General features: G+C 48.7%; 1 protein-coding gene across 8 annotated transcripts in view; it reads right to left on the reverse strand.

The window, feature by feature from the left end:
* RIMBP2 (RIMS binding protein 2) overlaps positions 1–27,212 on the reverse strand; it is a 1,529,140-nt gene that overhangs the window by 282,829 nt on the left and 1,219,099 nt on the right. For all 8 annotated transcript variants that reach the window (XM_085633657.1, XM_085633660.1, XM_085633661.1 and 5 more), the window contains 2 exons: positions 7,833–7,984; positions 4,895–5,350 (listed from right to left, as the gene is read on the reverse strand). In XM_085633657.1, coding sequence (XP_085489783.1) covers positions 4,895–5,350; positions 7,833–7,984 — 608 coding nt within the window. The remainder of the gene's footprint in view (positions 1–4,894; positions 5,351–7,832; positions 7,985–27,212) is intronic.

Consider the following 27,212-nt stretch of genomic DNA (forward strand, 5'->3'; position numbering starts at 1 on the left):
TGGGATGGGTATGCCCAGACGTGGGTCCCTTGCTCACTGTGCCACTGGATTCAAGCTAGCCTGGCTGATGAAGGGTGACATACCCTGAAACCGGTCCCAGGATGCTTGTTTCCGGTCCAGGGAGGACCTGGCTTGGCAGTTCGGTCTGGACTATTCCCATGAGGGACAGGGTCAAGACTGATTTGCATACGGCTGGGTCCAAACTGGGGTGGTGTAGTGGGCTAAAGAAATATTGGATTTAAAACAGATCTTTTGACTGGGGGAGAATATTTGCATTGTCAGCGTTCCGTCCATCATTTGTTTGCTGTAACATTGATTTATTTATGGCAGACTTTGTCATTGTACAGGCCTCATCACAGACTGCATACCCTTTCAGCCCCGGTGCCACTATGTCTATTCCCCGAGACCCATTGACACTTTCTGGTTGGACTTTGGTGGCGACTGAGTCCATGGACTTGGGGTTGTCGTCGCCATCATGGCGGTTATACTGACTTTGTGGTGAAGACGAGGCCGTGGCATTCCACCCCTCCATTTGCTGCTTCCGGACAGCTTCCACCCTCTGCATCATGCCCTGGAGGACACCTTCCACTGTCCCCCACAACCCTCCGCAACATACACCTCGGACATTGATGAGGACCTGCTCAGGTCGCATGGCCCATCTGACTGCACCGCAAGTCACCGTCCCGTGGCTGGGTGCCTGTGCCGGCCGCAGTGCATCCGGGGCCACTAACTCTGTGCTGCTCGAGTCTGAGACCCCTTCTTCTGAGATATTGGATGGCCTCTGAGGCGATGGCCTTGGGGTCATCAACGCCATGTGTCTGTGGTCCTGCGCTGTCCGTTGCCTCCGGCCTCAACTGCGGTCCACCAGGGCTCACACACCAAATCGAGTCCTGACTGGCCCGGATGTCGCATCACCACAGGAGGCACACGCCACCACCGCCATGACCACCTCCATCCGCCATCTGCCAGAGTCGAAACGGTGGTCCTGACAGACTTACGGAGTTGCTCACACCTGTTGTAGATGCCATCATCAGACTGATACCCTGATCGGCACTCCAGGTGCCACTGTCTTAGTGCACCACAAGCCATCGTCCATTACTGATTGAGTTTTGTGCTGTGGAGAGCTTGCGCAGCGATGTCACCTCAAGCAGTGTGGGAGACCTGGGACGTTGATGAGGATGATGATGCAGGTCTAACACACCCCACTGCATCTACATCAGGAATATCTCGAAGGGACACAATCCGATACTTTTTCTTCACATGGGCGCGCTCAGCTGTTGTGCCCAGACCTCAGTGCGCTGTAACTCACGGACACTTCTGTTTGCTCATTGTGTGCCCTCTGGACTTGCTCAGGCTACCTCCATGATGCTCCGCAGTTGTCCATGTAATGCTGGTGTTGTCTGTTTACGTATTCATTGTGTTGACTGTTGTATTTGTTGCCAACACCAACTACTCCCTGAGGGCTGGCTTGCACCCACCCCACACACATCCAACACAGGAGTCACTGTACATGTGGCCCTGCCAATAAAGGGGCCGGGCGCATGTGCCCGTAGCCAGTTCAACATAACGTCTGCGTGTGTACCTGTGGTCTTGTTGTATGCATGGGGGCCAAGAGCCCTACGACATTACCTTGTGCTGAGTACTGCGGATGCAGGCATGTCACCGCCGGCATCGGGTTTGAGCTTGGACATGTAGCCTTGTTGTCACCCACTCAATTCGTAAGGAGAGTGGACTGGGCCATCGTGCGCAGGGCCAAGGTGGGTGTGTGACTGATATGTGCGGGCCCCTGGGTGTGGTTGTGTACTGTGTATGTGCATCTGCATGTGTCTCTATGGCAGTGTGGGTCTCCTTTGTGGGGTGTAGGTGGTCCCTGAAGGGTAATAGACACCAATGTATGTGATCTAGTTCACCTTCCATGGGTTCGGAGCCAACCCACACCTGTTGGGCCACCTCCTTTTGGCATGCCGACACATGGCATTGGGGTGCCATGTGTGGGTGGATCAAGTGTCGTGAGCCGGCTGTGGTTGCGGGTGCTTCCTGCTGTGTGGTCTGTTGCAGGCTCTGTGTTCTCCTCTAAGTAGCTTGGCAGCCCGGGTCCTGGTGGTGGGTTGCGTGGGATATCCATGGGCTGTTGTGGGCGTCGGTGTCCAAGGTGTGGTGGCCCTCTCCGGCATCACAGATGTGTTGTATTCTGTGCTCTGCTGGAGGTGTTGTGTGCCCCTCTGCAATGTGAATGGGAGATGCATGTTGACATTGTGTTGACATGTATGTTGGAGCATTGTACTGGTTTACATGCAGACTGTATGACAATGTAAATTGTGACTGTTTGGGAGGTGCTGGATTCTTCTGCGGGACAGTGTACATTTGGACTAGATGACGGATGTGAGGTCGTACGCATACATTTCCATTTCACAATTTCCAGCTCTGTCAGATGTAGTAGGCATGTTTCTGTGCATGTGCGGAGCCAGTTGTGTCCTCTGTTCTGCGGTGTCGGCTTTGCGCATTGTACCACGTTGCCGTCAATGTGAGTGTGCTGTTCTTGCTATGTGTGTGTGCTGCAGTGTGCCAAGGGGATGATCCTGGGTAATTGTGGATGTGCAGTGTGCTACACCTCGTTGTGCATGTGTGCCATTGTGCCCATCTCCCCCCGTGCCTCCAGTCTCTGGTCGTTACTCACCATTTTGATGTTGTGTCCGGTCCTCTCGAGCTGTGTCCGTACTCCCTACTACTTGCACCATCTCCACAATGGTAACTGTGGCCTCGGTTTCCTTCAGCTCTTCCTGTGGCGCAGGACTGCAACCTCCTGTCGCCATTGCAGCCTTCCTGTTGGCAAGCGGGTTTGAGCCTGGTTTAGGTTGTCACATCATGCCAGTGCCTCTTTGCCTCCTCGACTGGCCTCCTCGGCACTCCGACTGCATTCCAGGTGGTCTACTTGTGGGTTAGTTGCTGGTAGTGTTCTGTCACCTCAGTGACGCTGACCTGGTTTTGCTGCGGACTGCACCCCGTCTTCCTCTCCCTCTTCTCCTCGGCCGTCCCCGTCGTTCCTTGCTGGTGGTCTGTGGGGGTTGTGGGGTTTGCGTTGGCCTCTGCGCTGGGTCAGGGTGCATCCATGTTGCTACGTGCTTTGGCTTGTTTCTGGTGTGTTGTTTCTGTGGTTTATATGGTGCATTTTCTCGCCAGACGCGTAGGATTTGCAGGCCTGTGGCTGGTTTTTGCAACTTTTTGTACCGCGATTGGCCTCATCGCATGATTTTTTGCATTCGTGTTTCGCATTTTAGCGGTGTGGCGTTGATTTTTGCGCAGCCATTTGATGTGTTATCTGGTGACTGTCGCATGCTACCGCCGCGTTGTGAATACTTGGTTGGCACGGCGTAATTTGCCCGCGATATGCTGCGATGTTGAGAGTTGCGTTAAGCTACTCTTGCGGTAGTTATCACACGTTCTTGTGAATATACCCCAGAGTTTGAAGAACAGGATCTACTAAGTCAGCTGCAACTGAGATGTTAGAACAGAATCTACTTACTGAGCTGTCAGAGAATTATCTACAGAGCTGTTTGAACAGTAGTTACTAACAGCTGTTAGAACAGTATCTACTAACAAAGCTGTTACACAGTATCTAACAGAGGTGTTACAGGAGTATCTACTAACAGAGCTGTTACACAGTATCTAACAGAGCTGATACAGTAGTATCTACTAACAGAACTGCTAAAACGTATCTGCTAACAGAGCTGTTAGAGAAATATCTACTAAAAGAGCTGTTATAACCGTATCTACTAACAAAGCTGTTAGAATAGAATCCATTAACTGAGCTTTTGAAACAGTGTCTGCTAACTGAGTTATTAGAACAGTATCTACTAACAGCTGTAAGAACAGTATCTACTAACAGCTGTTAGAACAGTATCTACTAATAGAGCTGTTACAACTGTGTCAGCACCTCACTGTCCCACCAGACCTGGGGCACCAGAATCAGCGCCTCACTATGATAAAAGACCTGGGTCAGCAGTACCAGCCCCTCAATATGCCAACAGACCTGGGTCAGCAGTATTGGTGCCTCACTATGCCAAGAGATTTGGTGCGGGATAGGGTTAGGGTTTAGGTGCAAGGATAGGACTAGGGTGTAGGTTTAGGTGCAGGGCCAGGATTAGGGTTCAGGTATAAGGATAGGATTAGGGTTTAGGTATAAAGATAGGATTAAAGTTTAGGTGCTGGGATAGGATTAGGGTTCAAGTATAAGGATAGGATTAGGGTTCAGGTATAAGGATAGGATTAGGGTTTAGGTATAAAGATAGGATTAAAGTTTAGGTGCAGGGCCAGGATTAGGGTTCAGGTATAAGGATAGGATTAAAGTTTAGGTGCTGGGATAGGATTAGGGTTCAAGTATAAGGATAGGATTAGGGTTGAGGTGCTAGTGCAGGGTGCAGGGTTAAGGTTAGTGTTCAGGTACATGGATAGGGTTATTATAATTTAGCTGCGGAGACAGGATAAGGGTGTAGGGTTCAGGTTAGATTTAGCAACTTGAATACTTTTCTGACCTTTACTATTTAATGCTCTATTCCTCTGCTTTAAATTAGACAGAATTTTTTCGAACCCACCAACAATAAGACCCGACACATGTAAAGTATTGGTAAACAAACATATTAATTAAACTTAACATGGTATTTTTGATACAAACACAATTATACAAACACCTGTAAAACATGTAATGCCTTATTTAATGCCTTATATCAGTCATGGAAAGGACCCTATGGATAACTATGGCCAATAACCTCCTCTAAATGGTCATTCAATAAATGTGATTCTACATTTGTGTGCTGGGCATTCTTGCCATGATCTAGTGGCACCTTAAACACATGGCACTTACGAAGGACAACAATCTTGAGATGTTTGCACTTACTCTATTGCTCTCCGCCATCCTTTGTGCTGCTTCACGGGCCATGGCTTTGGCCACCGTGTTGGAGACCAGCGTCCCTTGAGGCTGTGGCAGGATGCGCTGTGGCGAGGGAGAACGCCTGCCATGAGTCGGGCTGTGGTAGTTGGAGTGTGGTGGCTCCAGGTTGTGGCCCGGGAGAGGGGACAAGGGGCGAGGGTGCTCCCAGGGCTCGTCTGTGCGTCGATGCGGCCCCAAGTGGTCATCTTTGGTATTATGGACTGCGGGCTTGCATTGGGGGGCAGTCCTAGATTGGGGGGGCGTGGGCACCAGGAGGTCAGTAGGAATGGGGGCATGTGGGGAGTCCTCGGATTCGCCTTGTGCTGAAAGAGTTCGAACTGTGATCTCCGTGGCGTCCAAATTCTGGATGCGGCTGAGGTCAACAACCACGTTCTCTGCTGTAGGAAATGTCACCTCTGCCACCTGCACATAAACACAGCTCATGTTAGCATCCTGGAGAAGACTCCTTAAAACCCTTTCACAACCACCACACATCAGCAAACCCTCAGTGCAGGAGAGAAGAGGGGCCACTTCTCACAGCGACAATCATCAGAACTCCTACAATACCCCTCCCACCATGCCCCGCACAACATCCTCTGTACCGCAGTAACACTTCAGTGATGCCACGGGACTCCTGCAGGGGCATTCCTAGAGCTTTCTTTTTATTTAAGAAAAATTGAAAATCTTACATAGGAAGCTGCAATCTATTTAGCAATTATTACTTTCTTTATCTTGGAATATATATGCGCACACCTGCCTAAAACGCAGAGCCTTACAATGCCAGGGCGGGTGGGTTGCTGCTTACGTCATCATTTTTTTCTATTCCCTCCTTTTTTACTCTTTTTTGTGGCAGAGTTCAGATGTGGCAGAGTACCCTGTCTTCCAAACTGTTGGTTGTATTTAGAGTTGGGTAGACCGTCTTGTTTCTGCTGGCAGTGACCCCACTGGCGCTGTTGGCAGAAGCCTTAAACCGACAGCCCGATAGACTTGCCGCTCTCATTGTAAGTACCTCAGGTCATCAACTCTATTTTTAATCGGGACAGTCAGAAAAAGCCAGGGGGTTTTGTACAGAAAGAAAACACACCTCCACCCCCTGGGCAAAACCCCCAGGATGCCGGGGTCATTATATTTTGTTACACAAACTCAAGCACCGGCTGTGGGAGGGGGTTCTTTCTGAGCAGCCAAATGACACATGGTGGCCACTCAGCAAACGTGGATGCCATGAGAGGAGACGAAATGATGGGGGTCCTCTGAAGGCAATAAGATCCCAGCCAGGTAGGTGTAGATTTGATGGGGCTCCTCTGAAGCCAGCGAGATCCCAGCCAGGTAGGTGTAGATTCCAAAATACGGTGACTGTAGCCGGCCAGGGCAGGCGAGTGCATGCCTCAGGTGCCCTGGTGCAACAAAGAACAGCCCACCAGATTCTCAATGACCCCCTATGTCTTAGGTGACAGCACTAGACTACCATTCCTTTGCATCATATTTTCCTGGTGTACATGAAAACTAAGAGGGGCTGCTATCCCTGTTCTCTCTAAACCTTTTTGCTATAAACCATCTAAACTAATTTATTAAATGTATGCACAATTGTAATTTTTTTAATTTACATTTTTTATTGCAAGTATATGGCAGCCATGTTTTCTGTTTTTTTCTTCTTTTTGTGGCATATTCTTGAACTATCCTGCCAGAGCCAGGACTATTGGCTTTTCCAATGCTTGTTTTTTAAATTTTTGTTATACAACTATACCAAAGTCTTATGCTCTGATCTTTTCTTAATTTGAAGTAGACATGAGATATTTGAAAAGGATTGGTTACAAGGAGCCTAAGTTGTAGGCGACAAAGTTAAGTTTTGGAGTTTAAACTTATGTAAATAATGGAGGATTTCTCTTGCGGCACTAAGAGAATTAGTTCTACGCAGTGCACTAAGCGTTCCTTACTTTCTTACAAATAAATATAATTATTGCTTGTAAACAAGAAACCTAACGCCCACTCTCTGTTCTTAAAAAACACATCACCCTGCTCTTGGAAGTTTGAGATACAAGAGAGAATGGTTTTTGCTCCAAAATCAGAAGACCAATCCCAGAGCATGTTGTCTCACTTTTGATGACATCACTGCCGGCTTCAGCCAATGCTGGGCAGCATTCCGTGTCATCACAGTGCGACTGAGTCATTTTGTAAGAAGGGAAGACTTTTGGTGGACTTTCGTTGTTTATAATTTGGGCATTGCAGACTATCATAATGCCCCACGTTAGTTCTGGATTTCATGACATGCAAATAATTGTGAAACACCTTTTCAAATCTACAGCAGATGATGGGGAGAAATGTTACTTTATTCAAAAAAGTTAAAAAATGTATCCTCTAGAAAGTGAATGCTAGCCCTGTCTGATCTCTGGCAGCTTAAGAGGCTCTGTGCAAACCTTCGCCTTTCTGCAACAAAGGATTAACAATTGGCCTAAATGGGCAGACATTTAGGAATTCATATCCATATATGGCTAAGTGGGGCCTTAATGGGATCTCGTTCTTTTACACTTAGTGCCACACTGTAGTGATTTTCCATCTGAATTTGTAGAAAACAATAAAAGGAGCGATCTTAAATCATGTCAGGAACTTAATACATACACGATAAAATGGGGACTTTAAGCGATCACATTTTGCGCCCTTAGGGAGACGATCCTTTGAACTTACATATAAACAATAGGAGGCAATAAGAGAGACACACGTACAAACAAGCACTGCCCACTCTTTTGTTCAGAGAGATATATGACCCAGAAACAGGTTTTTAATTCCATTCTCAGAACATGAACAATATGGGCAGACACCGGGACCTCTGAGAGAAGAAAAGGGATTAACGATTTACAGGAGTAAGATTGTGGGTTAATGCATGACCTGGTATATCACGTTCACGTACCCTGTGCCCTTTGGCATACACGCCGTAGCCGATGACACTGGCGCCATTCGAGGTGCCTGTTGGCGACAAGACCGGGGGCCTCCAAGAGACCAGCATAGTGACGGTCGCTGGCCGGGCGTGGATGGAGACATCTTGAGGTGGGGACGGAGGACCTGGGAGAAAAAAAGGCATGGATTACCGTGGGCACTTCCAGAAGGTGACTCAACACAGAGCTATCACAGTCCAAGGAACGGTGAAGACTACATTGACACAGGACTATACATGGTGGACTATGGACACACCAAAGGTAACCAAGGCTCAACACAGCAAGAGTTTTCAAAGTACAAGGAATGGTGAAGACCACAGTGACACACGACCATCCATGGCTGACTGTGGACACACCAGTGGTGACCAAGGCTCAACACAGCAAGACCTATCACAGTCCAAGAAACGGTGAAAACCACAATGACACACGACCATCCATGGTGGAGCATGGACACACCAGTAGTGACCAAGGCTCAACACAGCAAGAGCTATCACAGTCCAAGAAACGGTGAAGACCACAATGACACATGACCACCCATGGCTGACCATGGACACACCAGTGGTGACCAAGGCTCAACACAGCAAGAGCTATCAAAGTACAGGGAATGGTGAAGACCACAGTGACACACGACCATCCATGGCTGACCATGGACACACCAGTGGTGACCAAGGCTCCACACAGCAAGAGTTATCACAGTCGAAGAAACTGTGAAGACCACAATGACACACAACAATCCATGGTGGACCATGGACACACTAACACACGACCATCCATGATGGACCATGGACACACTAACACATAACCATCCATGGTGGACCATGGACACACTAACACATAACCATGCATGGTGGACCATGGACACACAAACACACGACCATTCATGGTGGACCATAGACACACCAACACATGACCATCCAAGGTGGTCCACGGACACACCAGCACATGACCATCCATGGTGGACCATGGACACACCAGTGGTGACCAAGGCATGTCAATGAAAATGAGTTTCCCACCTGTGGTACTCGGCCTTCAACCAACCCTCCCCCAACATGGCTCTCGCACTGGGAGTATCCGCCGGACCACATGAGGGGTTTTACAGCAGCGAAGACTTTACAGAGCCTTTTAATTGTTATTAAATACGATTTTGCTTAAAGAATCTATATCGAATATTCTTTTTCCTAGAGATTTCCAGCATCCTTGAATCAAAACAAACAGCAGCCTTAACCTAGAAAAAAGGGGGCTCTGATATTTCCCGCGAAATAGATACATTAATTTGGGAGCCCCTGACACCGAGAGTATGTTTGCAACACGCGCACACAGACAGAGCCGGCTCCGCTTTTCATCCGCCTCCTGGTGGTGCTGAAAAGCGTTCCAATGACCTGGATCAAAACAACGGATCATTTAAGTGCCTGTGCGTTTTGGCTAATTATATGTGTCCAAACACAGTATATTAATACGTAATCCTAAACATGCCTTTTTGGAAACGGACCAGGAACGTGAACTGACATCTGTCCTCCCTCCATCAGTCTCCAGAGTTCACCTTAAACTGATACCTCAGCCGTGGGAAACAGACGCTTCTGCTCGGGGAACAGCAACAAACACAATGTGAGCCTAATTTCTCCGCCAGCAGGAGGCGCTGGCTCAGCGCCTTGGGATCCCGTCTGGGCGCTTTCTGTGTGTCTGGGACCCGCGCTGCCGGCAGGGGGGGGGGCTGGGGGGGGGGGGGGGGAGGGGCTCTGCCAGCTCCTGCAGGAGCCTCCGAGATGCCCAGGCAATTCTCATTAATAGTTTATCCCTCGCTGGTTGGTAAATTAGGGGCAGCAGCGGCACGCTGGGATTCGCGTCCAGTGCCACCTGGCACCCGCCCACCGCACGGGCCTTTTAACCTTCAAATGCGCTTTTTAATTGTGACCGGCTTATGGGAGGGGCGGGGAATGGGCCACACTTTCATAGCGTTTAGCAACAGGCGTGCTTGTATTAGGACATGCCAGGGGTCACCAACAGGCTTAGAGGATGCCCACACACAGTGGGAGGGAGGGGGGGGGGGGGGCTAAGGGACTTTAGCAGACAACAGGCCGAGCTGTTAATGACAGAGAGAAATATCGCTACTCCCAAGATCACACGGTGCGCGCATAGAGGGCGGGAATAACTTCACCCTGCCTACCGCGGGAGAAAATATCACCTCCCTTCTCCAAAACTGGGTATAAGCGCTTCGACGCCCCATCGGGGCACTACACGCTACAACCCATACAAGGGCAACTTTGGAGCTGGGGTCGGTTCAGCACCATGTGATTCTGGGCAAAACACCTCATCTCCCCGCGCCTACCAAAAATGAATGTGTCCTTGTGTAACTTAACTGGTGCTCGTCGGGTCGAGTTCGCGCTATATAAATCGGCAAATAAAAAAAAAACATCCCATTAGTGTCAGCCAGGTTTTCCGTGTGGATCTGGGAGGGGGCAGGACCCTCTCATTGTCGGTAGGAGGTACTGGTTCCCTTGCTACCTAGTAGGTGACATCCGTGTCTTTAAATGGTTAAGTAGGGTTGCTTTTCAGGCTGCAGTCTCGTTCCTTTGGGATCAATGAACCTATAGCTCCTCGTCCCAGCCCTCACTCGTGAGGCTCCGCCCTCCTCCCAGCGCCCCCTTGTCCTTTCTGTCACCCTAGAGTAGTCATTCTACAGTTTCTGCTGCATAACTTCTAAGGCCCCTCATCTGTACCGGCACTTCCTGTCTTCACAAGCTTCACTATCAGTGCTCTGATGGAAGAGAGGGTGGGGGGGGGGGGGCACTTGCTGTCTTCACAAGCTTCACCATTCTGATGGGAGAGAGGTAGGGGGCTCTTTCTGTCTTCACAAGCTTCACTATCAGTGCTCTGATGGGAGAGAGGGGGGCACTTCCTGTCTTCACAAGCTTCACCATCAGTGCTCTGATGGGTGAGAGGGAAGGGGGGCACTTCCTGTATTCACAAGCGTCACCATCAGAGCTCTGATGGGAGAGAGGGAGGGGGGCACTTCCTGTCTTCACAAGCTTCACCATCAGTACTCTGATGGAAGAGAGGTAAGGGGGGCACTTCCCCTCTTCACAAGCTGCACTATCAGTGCTCTGATGGGAGAGAGGGAGGGGGGCACTTCCTGTCTTCACAAGCCTCACTATTAGTGCTCTGACGGGAGAGAGGGAAGGGGGCACTTACTGTCTTCACAAGCTTCACTATCAGTGCTCTGATGGGAGAGTGGGAAGGGGGGCACTTCCTGTCTTCACAAGCTTCACTATCAGTGCTCTGATGGGAGAGTGGGAAGGGGGGCACTTCCACTCTTCACAAGCTTCACCATCAGTGCTTTGATGGGAGAGAGGTAGGGGGCACTTCCTGTCTTCACAAGCTTCACTATCAGTGCTCTGATGGCAGAGAGGGCTGGGGGGGCACCTCCTCTCTTCACAAGCTTCACCATCAGTGCTCTGATGGGAGAGAGGTAGGGGCCACTTCCTGTCTTCACAAGCTTCACTATCAGTGCTCTGATGGGAGAGAGGTAGGGGGGCACTTTCTGTCTTCATAAGCTTCACTATCAGTGCTCTGACGGGCGAGAGGGAAGGGGGCACTTCCTGTCTTCACAAGCTTCACCATCAGTGCTGTGATGGGAGAGAGGGAGGGGGCACTTCCTGTCTTCACAAGCTTCACCATCAGTACTCTGATGGAAGAGAGGGTGGGGCACTTCCTGTCTTCACAAGCTTCACCATCAGTGCTTTGATGGGAGAGAGGTAGGGGGCACTTCCTGTGTTCACAAGCTTCACTATCAGTGCTCTGATGGGAGAGAGAGCTGGGGGGGGGCACTTCCTCTCTCCACAAGCTTCACCATCAGTGCTGTGATGGGAGAGAGGGAAGGAGGGCACTTCCTGTCTTCACAATCTTCACTATCAGTGCTCTGATGGGAGAGTGGGAAGGGGGGCACTTCCCCTCTTCACAAGCTGCACTATCAGTGCTCTGGTGTGAGAGAGGGAAGGGGGGCACTTCCTGTCTTCACAAGCTTTACTATCAGTGCTCTGATGGGAGAGTGGGAAGGGGGGCACTTCCTGTCTTCACAAGCCTAACTATTAGTGCTCTGACGGGAGAGAGGGAAGGGGGCACTTACTGTCTTCACACGCTTAACTATCAGTGCTTTGATGGGAGAGTGGGAAGGGGGGCACTTCCTGTCTTCACAAGCTTCACTACCAGTGCTCTGATGGGAGAGTGGGAAGGGGGGCACTTCCCCTCTTCACAAGCTTCACCATCAGTGCTCTGATGGGAGAGAGGGAAGGAGGGCACTCCCTGTCTTCACAAGCTTCACTATCAGTGCTCTGACGGGAGAGAGGGAAGGGGGCACTTCCGGTCTTCACAAGCTTCACTATCAGTGCTCTGATGGGAGAGAGGTAGGGGGGCACTTTCTGTCTTCACATGCTTCACTATCAGTGCTCTGACGGGCGAGAGGGAAGGGGGCAAATCCTGTCTTCACAAGCTTCACTATCAATGCTCTGATGGGAGAGAGGTAGGGGGGCACTTCCTGTCTTCACAAGCTTCACTATCAGTGCTCTGATGGGAGAGAGGGAAGGGGGGCACGTCTGTCTTCACAAGCTTCACCATCAGTGCTCTGATGGGAGAGAGGTAGGGGGCACTTCCTGTCTACACATGCTTCACCATCAGTGCTCTGATGGGAGAGAGGTAGGGGGGCACTTCCTGTCTTCACAAGCTTCACCATCAGTGCTCTGATGGGAGAGAGGTAGGGGGGCACTTCCTGTCTTCACAAGCTTCACCATCAGTGCTGTGATTGGAGAGAGGGAGGGGGGCACTTCCTGTCTTCACAAGCTTCACCATCAGTACTCTGATGGAAGAGCGGGTGGGAGCACTTCCTGTCTTCACAAGCTTCACCATCAGTGCTCTGATGGGAGAGAGGGAAGGAGGGCACTTCCTGTCTTCACAAGCTTCACTATCAGTGCTCTGATGGGAGAGTGGGAAGGGGGGCACTTCCCCTCTTCCAAGCTGCACTATGAGTGCTCTGATGGGAGAGAGGGAAGGGGGAACTTCCCCTCTTCACAAGCTTCACTATCAGTGCTCTGATGGGAGAGAGGGAAGGAGGGCACTCCCTGTCTTCACAAGCTTCACTATCAGTGCTCTGATGAGAGAGTGGGAAGGGGGCACTTCCGGTCTTCACAAGCTTCACTATCAGTGCTCTGATGGGAGAGAGGGAAGGGGGCACTTCCTGCCTTCACAAGCTTCACTATCAGTGCTCTGACGGGAGAGAGGGACCAAAATGCTAGTTCAGGACCCCGCGCAACTTCCACCCCACAGAGTGTGACGAAAGTATAAGAGGATGCCCAGGGGGCAGCTCTACGGATGTCCACAATAGAGACCCCGCCCGTCCAGCCCAGCAGGCGGTCATGCCTCCAGTAAAGTGTGCCGCAGCGGTGTTCCCTGTCACAGTCTTGGCATGCAGGGGCGATCACTTACTTTACCCATCTTGCTGATGTGGAGAAAGAGGGGTTCTCACCCTTCCTTACAGGCCCGAAGTTGACAAAAAGGGCACCCGAAAGTCTATATTCAGCCGACCTCTGAGTGTATCCTAACAGTCTTTACCACACCTAGAAGATGGATGAAAGGGTCTGAATTATTAATATCTGTCCTCAGAACAGCGACAGAGGACAGTCTCCCGGCCTCTAGGGAAGTTAGAACCGACCGTTGGGAGCAACTTTTGATCTAAAGAAAGGACTAAATCAGGCTTCTCCAATGAGTAGCTCGCTAGCTACTGGTAGCTCTCCAACTAACTGCAAGTAGGTCTCCTGAGTCCAGCCCAGCCGACTAAATGAGAAGTGTTTGCTTGGCTGAATTAAGATATATATATATATATATATATATATATATATATATGTATATATATATATTCTCACAGTTGTCCCTCGATCAAGGACGCCACTCCACAACGTGTCCGTTTCATCTCGAAACTTTATTCAGGAACCGGCTTTTCTTCTGCTGTAATTGCTTTTCCCGACGCGTTTCGGAGTCCTTTCTCCTTCTTCATGGGGTTAACTGATACTCGCAGGATCACCAAACCACTTCCTTTAATCATAGTTCCCAGCTCCTCCTCTCTGGTGAGTAATATTGCAATGGCATTCTGGGAGTCGTAGTGTTTGGTGCTGATAATTACCCTCCAGTGGGTCCTGCCAAGACTCAGTTCATTAAAAGTTTTTTTCAGCCCTCCAGTGGGCTACAGACAGTAGAGAGGCACGGCTGTTTTTCAAAGAGGACTGTTGTGCCATTCACGGGGATGCATGATTCACTCCCGGTTGGACCCTTTCATTTATCGGGCGGTGCAATCCTTCGCGGCAGGACCGGCCGCGTCTTAACTATTCTCACAGTTGTCCCTCGATCAAGGACGCCACTCCACAACGTGTCCGTTTCATCTCGAAACTTTATTCAGGAACCGGCTTTTCTTCTGCTGTAATTGCTTTTCCCGACGCGTTTCGGAGTCCTTTCTCCTTCTTCATGGGGTTAACTGATACTCGCAGGATCACCAAACCACTTCCTTTAATCATAGTTCCCAGCTCCTCCTCTCTGGTGAGTAATATTGCAATGGCATTCTGGGAGTCGTAGTGTTTGGTGCTGATAATTACCCTCCAGTGGGTCCTGCCAAGACTCAGTTCATTAAAAGTTTTTTTCAGCCCTCCAGTGGGCTACAGACAGTAGAGAGGCACGGCTGTTTTTCAAAGAGGACTGTTGTGCCATTCACGGGGATGCATGATTCACTCCCGGTTGGACCCTTTCATTTATCGGGCGGTGCAATCCTTCGCGGCAGGACCGGCCGCGTCTTAACTATTCTCACAGTTGTCCCTCGATCAAGGACGCCACTCCACAACGTGTCCGTTTCATCTCGAAACTTTATTCAGGAACCGGCTTTTCTTCTGCTGTAATTGCTTTTCCCGACGCGTTTCGGAGTCCTTTCTCCTTCTTCATGGGGTTAACTGACACTCGCAGGATCACCAAACCACTTTCTTTAATCATAGTTCCCAGCTCCTCCTCTCTGGTGAGTAATATTGCAATGGCATTCTGGGAGTCGTAGTGTTTGGTGCTGATAATTACCCTCCAGTGGGTCCTGCCAAGACTCAGTTCAGCAGAAGAAAAGCCGGTTCCTGAATAAAGTTTCGAGATGAAACGGACACGTTGTGGAGTGGCGTCCTTGATCGAGGGACAACTGTGAGAATAGTTAAGACGCGGCCGGTCCTGCCGCGAAGGATTGCACCGCCCGATAAATGAAAGGGTCCAACCGGGAGTGAATCATGCATCCCCGTGAATGGCACAACAGTCCTCTTTGAAAAACAGCCGTGCCTCTCTACTGTCTGTAGCCCACTGGAGGGCTGAAAAAAACTTTTAATGAACTGAGTCTTGGCAGGACCCACTGGAGGGTAATTATCAGCACCAAACACTACGACTCCCAGAATGCCATTGCAATATTATATATATATATATATATATATATATATATATATATATATATATATATATATATATATATATATATTTATACGAATCACCACGTACAGAATATATATATAAATTGAACATTTTGTATTCAAGCCAAAAAGGAGTGCATTTTCAGTCTCTGAGCAAAACCGAGGTAGCAGGGCACTGCTCCGGGGGGCAAACAAGTCCAGCCATGGCCTTCTGAATGTGTCCACTATCAACTGGAAAGTCTGCCTGTCGGGGTGGTGTGAGGCTGAGGTCAGAAGACTGCAGTTCACCTGCGCGCCATGAGAGGTACTTCACCTGTTTAATTACATTTTGGCAGTCCACGCGGCACCCCTTTACACTGACCTGCTCCCTGCTGACGAGAGGCAACTACCTCGAAACACGTGTCCAGGGATGGCTAATGCGACACATACTTTTCTACATACACCGTGGCATAGGCGTACTCGCCGTCGCCACTACATTGACCACAGTCCCTTGGGGCAACTTGCTGGTGTGACGAGCAGAGTGCGACCAACTTTTGAATACTTTCTTCATGGGTCTTGTGAGATAATATCCATGTGGGAAAATATCAGCCATGAGGCAAATTAATCTAATTTTTCTCACATATGATTAATTGTGGCCACACCGATGTCTCCCAAATGTAAACACCTCATGCATGGTGAAGACGGCACGGTTGTCAATCTCTGACTCCAGGTAGGAAGGAAATGTGAAGTTATTACTACACTGTGAGTAGTTGTAAGACAAGCCGCGTCCATGATGCAGAAATTAAACTTACAAGAAATACTGCTGGTCTTGTCGCTTGGAAATGAACTGGGAAAATAAGCAGCCATGGTGATCCATAGAGGTAAGAAACTGCACTCACACTGTGGAATATTACTGCTCTGAGGGAAAGGGTCCGCCCCTTTGCTGTTCCTCTCCTAGGGCCACATCTAAAGCCACCAAATGTACAAAAACATGAAGGTGAAGGAGAAGCAAATTCTGCCATATTTCTCTTTTATTAATACATAGACCATCTACCGCATGATTCCAGCTCTAGAGGGCCCCTGGAATTATGCAACAGTAATGTGCTAAATTATGTGGTAGGGTTAACCACATTATGCATCAAACAAATGCAAATTGTGTAACACATTCTCTGGCAACATTACCTTGCAAGTTTAATACATATTCAAATTCACCTTTTCTGTGCAATTGAGCTAAACTTTTTCCTTGACCCTATTATTGCTGTTATTAGGACTCTGTGCCTTGTGACACTTGTGCACGCTCTGGCCCTAAAATGGTACTGGTAACTTTGATTTCACCCAATTGGTATATTCAGCTTTCCTGGGAGACCATGGTAAATGGTGCCGAAAATGCACCAGTTAACCTCTTCAGTGCCCATGACGAGCTGGACTCGTCATGGGCCGCGGTAGCGCTGTGCCCATGACGAGTCCTGCTCGTCATAGACCCCGCCCGCTAATGCAACGGCCGGCACAGGGCGGGGAAAGGGGCGGGCACTGAAGGGGTTAAAAATCATACATGGGTTGTATTGTGAATTTACATCACTCACATATATGACAAAAATGCATGCTTGCCAGGATCACCGCTGCGCTCTGGCTGGGACACAGATGAAGGAACTGCAGTAACACATGGCAAGGGAAAGTTCCTTCCACGTGTAGAAAAGTCTATTTTTATATATAAATAGGTCACCCCTAAAGCAGAGTTTGCCTTGTAAGCTAACAAGGCAGGGTGATCAATGTACCAAAAAGTAGCACACTATATATATATATATATATATATATATATATACTTTTATATATATAAATGTGTGCTCTCACAGTGACTGAAGGCTTAAAAGCTATTTCCATTATGTAGTTGAGCTACATTTTCTATAAGAGAGTTCTGAGTGCGATTAAAATAATATTGTTAGAATAGCCATCAAAAGTTATTTTCCACTTAATTTCCACATCTTAAATTAATGGTGAAATCAGATTTCTATGACTTTAGTAAAAAAGTAACTTTATTTTTTTTGCTTGAGTCAGAATTGACTTAAGGCCAGTTCTGCCACTCATTGCACCCCTGGATCTGGAATACATGTCCCTGGCTGGGAGCGTTAACAACCTGGCTGAGAACACAGTAGACTGCCTCTGAACGCAGGAAGAACAGGGTAGTGCTGGCTATTGCCTACTCAGCAGGGATTAGCCATCTAGAAGGGATGTAGGATAACTGTCAGAAGAAAAGACAACCTTACCATGTCTTCTTTGACTAGCTTATCCCATATTGGGCTAACAGGATCTGCTTTCATTCATTCCCAGGGCCCTCCAGGACCCTTTGCCTCCAACCAGAAAAGGGGAGAACCAGTGATTGCACTATCAGGGTTCAAAGAAGAGCTCAGCTAAATAGTGGAGAGGCCAGGAAGTTGAAATGAGGGCTGCCTGGTGGCAAGGGGCCTGTGCCATTTTGAAACACACTCATGAGTGATGTTGCAGTATGTGTAAGAGAAGGTGATGCAAAAGAAGACGGGCATAGGGTGAGAACGAAGCCAGAATTTGGTCGGGAAATTCTGCAGTCACTGGTTAGTACGGAGAATAAGACTGACACCTCACCACCACATTCTAAGAAGATGCCTGGACCTGGGAAAACTACACCTGAAGAATGCCTTTTGGAAGAATGACGACTCATGACTATTGCAGGAAACAACTGATTCAAGGACTCCTGACTGCTGCTGGCACACAGGGACTGGAACTGCTCCCTGTGGGTCAAGGCGTTGGCACGTTTGCCTGCTCCGGTGAGACAAAAAGCAGAAGGATTCCTGGCCCCAAGAGGACCTAACTGATCACAGAGAACAGATAAAACAGGCCCGCAACAGCCGCAGTGCGGTGGGACCCCGAGCTGCACGTGGCCCCCTCAGCACAGTACTCTGGCCCGAGAGCTCCTGATTAAATCCAAAACAGGCCCCTCCAAGTACCTTGCAGGGTGGCCCCCTCAAGTTTTGTTACGCCACTGTACAGCTCGAGAGAGAGTTTTAGTGGCTAGAAGCATGTGCTGAGGACCAAGAGGCTGAAGGACTGACCGGAAAGACCTTTCCAAGCTGGACAAGATGAGGTGGCTAACCAAGGAACAGACAAGCAGACTAGAAAATCAGGTTTGTCCCACTTGAAGCTTTGTGCCACACTGAAACTGTGGGAGCTTGCTCTAAAGGTACACTGCTTCATGGAGCCCTGCCATCTGCAGTTTATAGTTGTGCCTCGCTCGAGGGTTTAGACAACCCAAAAAATTACCACGTTTGAAGATAAAACCTTGGAACTAACCGACCCGCAAAGTGGCCTCGCAGCTACAAAATCCAGCTTTGTCGAGAATGATGTATCTGACTTTGAGAGAACCTTGTCAGCCACATTCTTGGATCTTGTCTCACCGAAAGACTTTGACTTACATTTCAGAGACTAAATCAGAAGGTAGAAACTTTGACCAAGACGGCGTGCTGGGTCTCTGGTCTGTGCTTCATAGTGGTGTTATGTATTTGTTATATTAATTAATTGCTAATTTTTAGGTAGTTAGCTTGAAAAAATATTTTTATTGAGGGAAATGTTTTTTGACCCAAGTAAGTGAAATGCTATACTCTCACTTGCCTTTACCACTGAACTTTAAAACAGGCCCACCTCTGATTGGGATCATGTGTACTTGTTGCAACAAAGTCGGGCACTCTGCATGAGTGCCCTGCACGGTGGTCTCCTCTTGTGACGCTCAACCACGCCTGCCCTGTGCACAGCCGGCGTGTCATTGTCACCAATCATACAGACAGGCGGTTCCTGGGATGGGCGACGCCTCCTCCGCCCCAATGACGTCTGCAGTGAATGAACCACGCCATGGTGCCAATTAATTTCCATAGCTGAATTCTAATTCCTACCTAGGGCCTGTGCAGGAAAAGCACCCCAATCTGACTATAATCAAGGCAAAGTCTCCAGCACCCACAAGGTGCAGATTGGGAGGTAGGTGGGGGAAGGGCCTTTGTATCTAGAGCGTGGGGGGTGGATACCTGCACACATCTGGGTACCACTGGGGGATTATGTGACTCTGAGACCAGTTGTGTAGCAGCCTTGCCTGATCTCACACAGCGGGTACCCCCCCCCCTTTGAGCCACCACACACCCCTCTCCACCTTAACGACTGCTCAATACATGCCTTTGGATCGCCTTCTTGGATGCAAACGGTCACTTTTGGTGTTAATAATCAAGTTTGCAGATGTTCACAGGCCTCTCGGGCCGAGGCCCTGGCAGAAGGCTTGACGTGGATGTATTTTACTCCACTTTTAAAAGCTGGGAGTAACCAGGGAGCGGTCATTTTAGGGAAGTATTTCAATTCTAAAAGTAGCTAGTTTTCTTAGAAGCTTATAATGCATGTAAATGTACAGGTGTGCTTTCACATGCTAGGCCCTCTGTGGATTAGTGCTCCCTCTATTGGTACGAGGCTACTGATGCCTCTAAAGTGGCTAATGCGCAGTGGCCTAGCCATCCAAGGAAACTATGCACACGCACACCAGGGGTCTAGTGTGGGAGTGACCACGAATGGTCAGATACCATTTATTTAAGCCATCGTCTGTGCCCAGATGTAGGGTTGCATGCTGCGACTAGGGTCTTCTCAGTACAACCTGGGTGGCTCATTACATCCTGCCGCCACTTGGTTGCTGTACTGCTGTTCTTGTAGCCAGATATTGACCACACAAAGTCATGCAACACCTCGCTTGGGGCGGGTTGGGTCTTCGGTTATACTTCTGACTGAGCAGACCATCAGAGCAGTCCACGATCTCAGGTCCATTCGCCTCGGCTCTTCCCGGGGCAGCTTCATTGCTAGTTCTCCCGGAGCCCTTGGAGGAACTTCGGTATTCCTCCAGACTGTCAACTCAGTCATGGAGCTGGGAGTATTTGGTATGTTTTTGAACCATGACACATTTTGCATCAGCCTTTGCCCATCGTGGTGCACAGAGACCATTGTGCCTTTACCTTATTCCACCTCTGACGGTTGGTTCTCCCATGGGGTAAAGAACTTTCACCCCGGGTGTGGATCTTGGAGGAGCACCTCAGTTTCTCCCATGAATGGGCTTTTGTCTTGATGCCCTTGGTGGGTGAACTCTAACGCATGCGTCTATAGTCTCTATGGTACGACAACTCTATTTCGCTGCAATAAGAGGTCTTCCTCTGCTGTGCTCAATTCATCTCTCACACCCCATAATTGTCCCGTGACTGTTTTCTCCATTTTGCCCCATTGTTTAGCATCACTCAAGCATTTTCCATTGTTGGCCCCTCTTTGCCGTTATGTCTCGCTGTAGGCAGGTGTGTTCCCAGGCAGGAGTTTCTATCTCCTCTAGGTGGATCACTCAAGGAAAGATGCTATCAGTTGAACAAACTCTTCTGTGTCATCGTCTTGGTTCTGGGTTGATCGGATCTCAGTAGGGAATATTTTGACAGGGAGTCATCTGGGGTGTTTATCCCTGGCATTATTGCCACAGTGAAGGCATACTTTTGCAGCTGAATGGCCCATTTTTTGATTTTCTGCAGGGAATGTTGCATGGTGCCCCCGAACAGTGGGATAAGTGGCTTGTGGTCAATGAATGACAAGGACCCATGCCCATATAGATACAAATGGAAGTGGTGGTAGTCCCACTTGATGGCTAGTGCTTCCTTTTTTATTTGTGTGTAGCGGATTTGTTTTTTGGAAGAGAACTGCTCGCTTACGCAATGGGCGTCCAGATGCCTGGTGACTGTCTCTGGGTCAGGCCAGTCTCCAAGCCTACCAAGCTCGCATCTATGATGAGCTCAGTTAGTTTTGTCAGGTGACAGTATGCCATGTTGATGTATCTTAATAACGCTTTCTTTATTTCCTGGCAGACTGTTTCCTACTTGTCAGTCCAATCCCACTAAGCATTAGTTTTGGTTAGTGGCCTGAGCAGCGCTGAAACTGTTGCCAAGTTCAGTATGAATTGTCCGCAGTACTTGGCCATGTCCAGGAAGCTGTAGATTTTAATAGAGTTCTTGGGGTTCAGGGCATTTTGTATTGCCTCCCTCTTTGTTGTATCAACTCTAAGGCCTTCCATGGAGAATGTGTAGCCAAAGAAGTTGATGTGGTCCTTAATGAAAGAGCAGTTTTTCCTGTGCAGCGTTAGGCTGTGCTCGGCCAGCCTTGTGGTGGTGGCTCTCAGGCGGCGGTGTTGGTTTTCCAGGGACTTTGAGTCTATTGAGATGTTGTTACTGACATTCAACATCTCTTCGAGCCCAGGCAGGGTCTCCTGATAATGTTCTAGAAACCATGACTGCCAAAGCTATTCCAGAATTGAGACATGTATACTGTTGTAGCCACAGATACGTAGAGAAGTTTGTACTTTACCTGCTCTCAGCGACTAGGGTTATCTGGTGACACTGTGCATGTAAATCCAGTTTGGAGAACCACCATGCTCCATTGAGGTCAGCAATAATATCATCCATGGTGGGGATCAAGTGTCTTTCGTGTCAAATGGCTTTGTTGGGAAGCTGCATATCTATACAGAGCCACATTACTCCTGATTGCTTGGACCTGGTGATGATCACTATGGGAGACACCCACAGGTGGGGCTCGAGACCTTCTCTTTCACCCCTAACTATTGCAGCCTCTTCAGCTCCTCCTCCACCAATGGTCGGAGTTGAAAAGGTAGTCACTGTTGCCTGAGTGCTATAGGCCGGACAGTTTTGTTGACATGCATCTTGATCTCTTCCTTGATCAGGATCCCTCTTGGTATAATCGAGGGGGTGGTCTCCTTTGACAGTGCCACCTCCATGTCTTCAGCCAGGCTGTGTGACAGCTCATGGGGCCAGGCCAACGCGAGGATATCTTCAAGGCAAATACCTGATTGTGGTCTTACACCTGCCAGGTTACTTCGATAATGGCCTCTTTTCCACGCTGTCTCTAATCTACCATGTGAGGTGCGCCCACGAAGTGGTATGTTGAGACCTGCTGCCTACAGGCTTTCTTCTGTGGAACGGCTGAGATCTCTACCATAGGCTTATCTTGTCCCAGGTCGGATGTCCATGACTCAGGGGCCTCAGCCAGGTACAACCTCCACTGTGAATGGGCTGTTCCTGTCCCTTCAGAGTGTATGTGGGAAACTCAGTCCCTTCACCTCGTGTTGCATAGTGGTGCACTTCACCCAACCCTAGCAGGTCTTGGGCATGACTTCAATGGTCAGGAGGAGGGAGGGTGAGTGAGCGAGCACGCCAATCACACTCCTCATGGCTAGTGTAAAGTGGCTAATGTGCAGTGGCCTACCCATGCAAGAAAACAGTAAACACACACTAAGGGTGTAGTGTGGGAATGAGAAAAAGCGGTCAGCCACCCACTTATTGAAACCCTCCATTGCATGTGGCTGTAGGGTTGTATGTTGCCTCTGGCACCCTTGCAGTATGAGCTGGGTGCTTCATTATAGTGCCACCAATCAGAACATCTCTGTGGAATGCGGTGGACAAAAGCAGTGGTGGTGGGGAGGGGGGGTGTAGGTTCCTGCTACTCCATGATTTATCTTTTAAGTGTTTTATCCTTGTTTAAGATGTATGCTACATTTATATGACGCACTAAGTGGAACTACCCCAAGATCTTGTTTAAGAAGCTTGAACAGCAGACAGCAGCAAACCTTAGAGTGAAAGAAGCTGGCCCAGGGGGTGTTTTTCTCCTCCATAGCTGCAGCTCAATCCAGAAAGGACAAAATGCAGGAAGTTCTAGTTTCCTTGCTTTGAATGGTGCCCTCAGGATGGCACTTCGGACAATGCAAACCTTAAAACCAGTGCTGACATTTTTAACTTTCCCCAAAATATTCCAGGACTGGAGTTGGTATAGTAACTTCGATCTTCCAGTGTCTGCCATGTCCACCGCTGCTCAGAGGGCACACAACTCAAGGCAAGAAGAGGGTTCTAGATGAACGGTGACTACACACCGGCATTGAAGAGGTGACAGAGACCATGTGGCCGAGGCATGCGTGGCAAAATTCACACCGTGGAGGAATGAAAGACTGGTAAACATCAGAGAGAACATAAGGGTTACTCATTCACATACAAAGAGTTAAGATGAGGATCTAGTGATCATTGGAGGAATAATTGTAGTAGAGACGTCAGCAGCAGGGAAGTGCTACAGCTGGAGACTTTATTGACACAACTGGCAGTGACTCTGAGGGGGGCTTATTACAAGTGGTCAAAGCTCTGATGGAGTCCTTGAACACAACGATAGTCCAAACTGGCAGCCATGGGGTCAAGATTAGAAATGATGGTGGCGCGAGTTCATTTGAATGAAATGCAAAGCAGAAACCAGAGGCCAGAACAATGGAGGTGGAAGCTTCACTAATGAGGAGGAATGGTGAACAGGTAGCTGCCTTCTTTGCACCACAATGCAGTGAAGTCCAAGGTGTTTTCTTGGTAAGTCAGCTGGAAATCTCGAAAAATGCAGAGGGCCGGCCCTGAATCTGGTTGGCTCTCTCTTGGGGAGGATTAACAAGGGAAGTTAACCCTATTGAAATCAAGATGCCACATTGCAGAACCTGGGGGCATATCATCAAGACAATTATCGCCGCTTTAGCGGACGTTTTTGGCCGGAAAGCGGCGATAAGTCTAACGCGGTATTAACAAGGACACGCTAACAAGCGTTACCTTGTGTCATCACCCATTTCACTAACGCCTTGCGTCTCATCGCTAATGAGATGCAAGGTAGGCGTTCCTCACATGCACTACATGACAGAACATCGATAACGCAGCTTCGCGCTATCAATAGGGATGCCCCATACCCGTGTTGCGACTATGAAAGTCGCACAAAGACCCAATTAACGCTGGTTTCTAACGTCAGGTTGATTTCTGACTTAGCCATATTGCCCTATGGGGGGTGGATTGTCATGCTAAATCCACCATGGCATATTAGCAAGGAATTCCATATCGCTGACATTTTATCACTGGATTACCAGCGATATTGCAGCATTTCGCCACTATCGCTGGATATTTTATCGCTTTGGAGATAGCCGTTGATGATAATGCGCTACCTCAGCGATAACATCCAGCGATAGCTGGCGATAACTTAAATCGCGCTAAGCGCGCCTAGCGATATTTATTCGCTGTCAGTTGCTAATATCCCCCAAGTTCTTGAAAATCTGTCTTTGTCCTAACTTTAGACAAACCATCTGCCTCTAGTTTCAAAAGGCATCCGGCTACTGGACCTAGACTCCCACAACAGACATGATTAAGTGTTTATAAAGTAAGTGACCAGATGTGGTTCATGGAAATCTTAACAGTGTTCTAAGAAGCTCTCTGTGAGCACTACAGAGAGTGTGGTGCCTCTCTTCAGGACTAAGAAGGTCTTGAGATGTGTAGTTGGTCATGCCGACCCTGTGTCTAAGTCACCAGTCCTTTGCCTTTGGTGTCACAAATAAGTCTGGAAAGAAGAGGTCTCTGTGAAGATTTGTTTTTAAAGATGTTTGGGTGGGATGTCCAGTAGTTTGAACAGGGGTGTTTATGTGTTTGGGTGCCCCTCGAGTGTGTCCCTCTGATGATGGCCAGCAGTGTTGTCACCGAGGAGATATCGAACAGCTTACATCATTGAATCGCAGAGACTGTTATGAAGTGGGCAGTGTGTGGCAGGGTTTCGTTGTGATGAGTGGATTTGTGACTTTAGAGAGAGAGACCCTCGTCCCTGCATATGTTATCTCTAATGACGTTGCCTTGGGCCCACCAGAATTTGTGACATTGTATGATACTGCAGCATTTATACACCGCTTCCTCCACCTAGGCGGGGCGTTGAAGTGCTTGATTACATGAGTAACATACTACACCGTGTAGGGTGTGTGGTTGGAAGGATGTTGTTTTTGTTATGATGCTATGTGGGAAGGGTTTCCATGTTGTGTGTGATAACCACCTAGGTGCAGTTATCATGTTATGCGACAAAGCACATAGCAGGGTGTTGCATGATGAAGTGTAAGAGACGGACCTGCAGTTTCATGGTTTTCAGTTTGCTGTCAGCTTTGAACAGCTCTGCAGGTCCCTTTGGGGCATATTTACAACAAGGCGATAAAAAATTATCGCCGCTTTTGCGGCCGTTTTCAGCCGAAAAGCGGCGATAATTCTATCGCCTAATTAGCAAGGTCATGCTAACGCGTGAAACCTTGCTTTAGCGTGGGGATTCCTAACGCCCAGCTTTTCATCTCTAATGAGATGCAAAGTGGGCGTTCCTGACCTGACATGACAGGAGAAATGTCACTAAGCGACATTTCTCCTATCATCAAGCCCCACGCTATGAAGCATAGCGGCAGGAAAAGTAGCGATAACCTCTGTTATCGCTACTTTCCTTAAGCCTGCTTCAGGACTGACTTAGCCATGATATCCTATGGAAGGTGGATATCATGGCTAAGTTTCTGAGTCGCTATCAGCAAGCTAACGCCACATTGTGTGAGATTATCGCTGGGTTTCCAGCGATAATCTCACGTTAGGCAGTTAGCGTGAGGATTTTTATCACTGAGGAGATAAGCGTTGCTAATAGCACGCTATCTCAGCGATAAAAATCCACGTTACCCGGCGATAATTATCCTCACGCTAAGAGCGCTGAGCGATAATTATCGCCGGGTGTTGCTGATATGCCCCTTTATACTTCTCATAATATAGTCTGCTTTGGTTACTGCTCTGGGCTGCTCAATCTGAGATTTTCTGTAGATTTGTGGTCCTGAGCTGGCACGGTTGGATGGGAGAGCGAAGTGGAGAGATCTTTGGATTCATACTTTTATTATCATCTCAATCCGAGTGTCTATGTCCAACGTACAGGAGTGGTCAGCTTGTGTAGATATTGAGAATCTGCAGTGAATGGACTATATGAAATCATCCAGAATTGTCCAGTGACGTGCGACAGATCTCTTCAGTTACTCCGTGCTTGTCCATTTGGCGATGTTTGGCTGCACAGTACTGGCGATGGACAACCCTCATAAGTATACGTTTCTGTGGCCATAATTTTACATATAGAAGTAAATAACTATATAATGCATGGTGCACATGGCTTCAAGCAGAGGGGCTGCTTCCTGGCCCTCGCCACGCCTTCTTTGATAGGTTTGACTTCTGCCGGTGTGGGCGAGGCTAAGGCGGATGCCACGGGCTGGAGTGCACCGCCGCTCTGCCTCCGCCCCTCCCCTTGTGACCTCAGTGCAGTGCCCTTGTGGGGCATGACGATGGCGGGACGCCGCACGGTGGCTCTCTGTCCCATGTGTAGGGCACATGTGGTCTCCTGCTGAAGCAGTCATTGGCGGCCCCAGGAGAGCGGACTCCCACCCCGGCCTTTCTCGAATCACCATCATTTCTAAGTTCTGGACAATCACTGCGATAACCCCTTCCCACCTCGAGGCGCCACAGACGTGTCCGCGGAGCACTGAAAGTGAAACAGATCCAACTGACAGCCACACTTCGGAAGAATGCGATAAGGATAAGTTATTCTCGCAAGAGGGGAGAATCCTGCACCTGTCCGGCTTAGAGTGAAATGTTGTTTCTTTACAATTGTCTGCGTCTCTAAATAGGACGGATTCATTTTTACTGCGTATTTTATGAAAGAATAAGTATCTATGGAGGGCCCGAGTATTTCCATGAATTTGTTTTTATAGCGCCACGGCACTTTCCCTTACCTCCCCTTCGGAGGGTTAAGAATATTGTCAACATAGAGAAATAAAAGCAAACCGAGGCCAGGCTTCAGAAACACAGTTGAGTGTAATAAACATAATGGCCACAGGGAGGCGCTACTGCACTTAAAATGCAGTTGGCATTTATAAAGACTCATTTACAGGTCTGGTCTAAAACGGCAGCCGAGTCAATGTAATACTTTCTAGCTGCACCTACCGCCCCCCGTTATCTCTGGCCT

The sequence above is a fragment of the Triturus cristatus genome, chromosome 11, assembly GCF_964204655.1.
Source record: "Triturus cristatus chromosome 11, aTriCri1.1, whole genome shotgun sequence".
Lineage (NCBI taxonomy): Eukaryota > Metazoa > Chordata > Amphibia > Caudata > Salamandridae > Triturus > Triturus cristatus.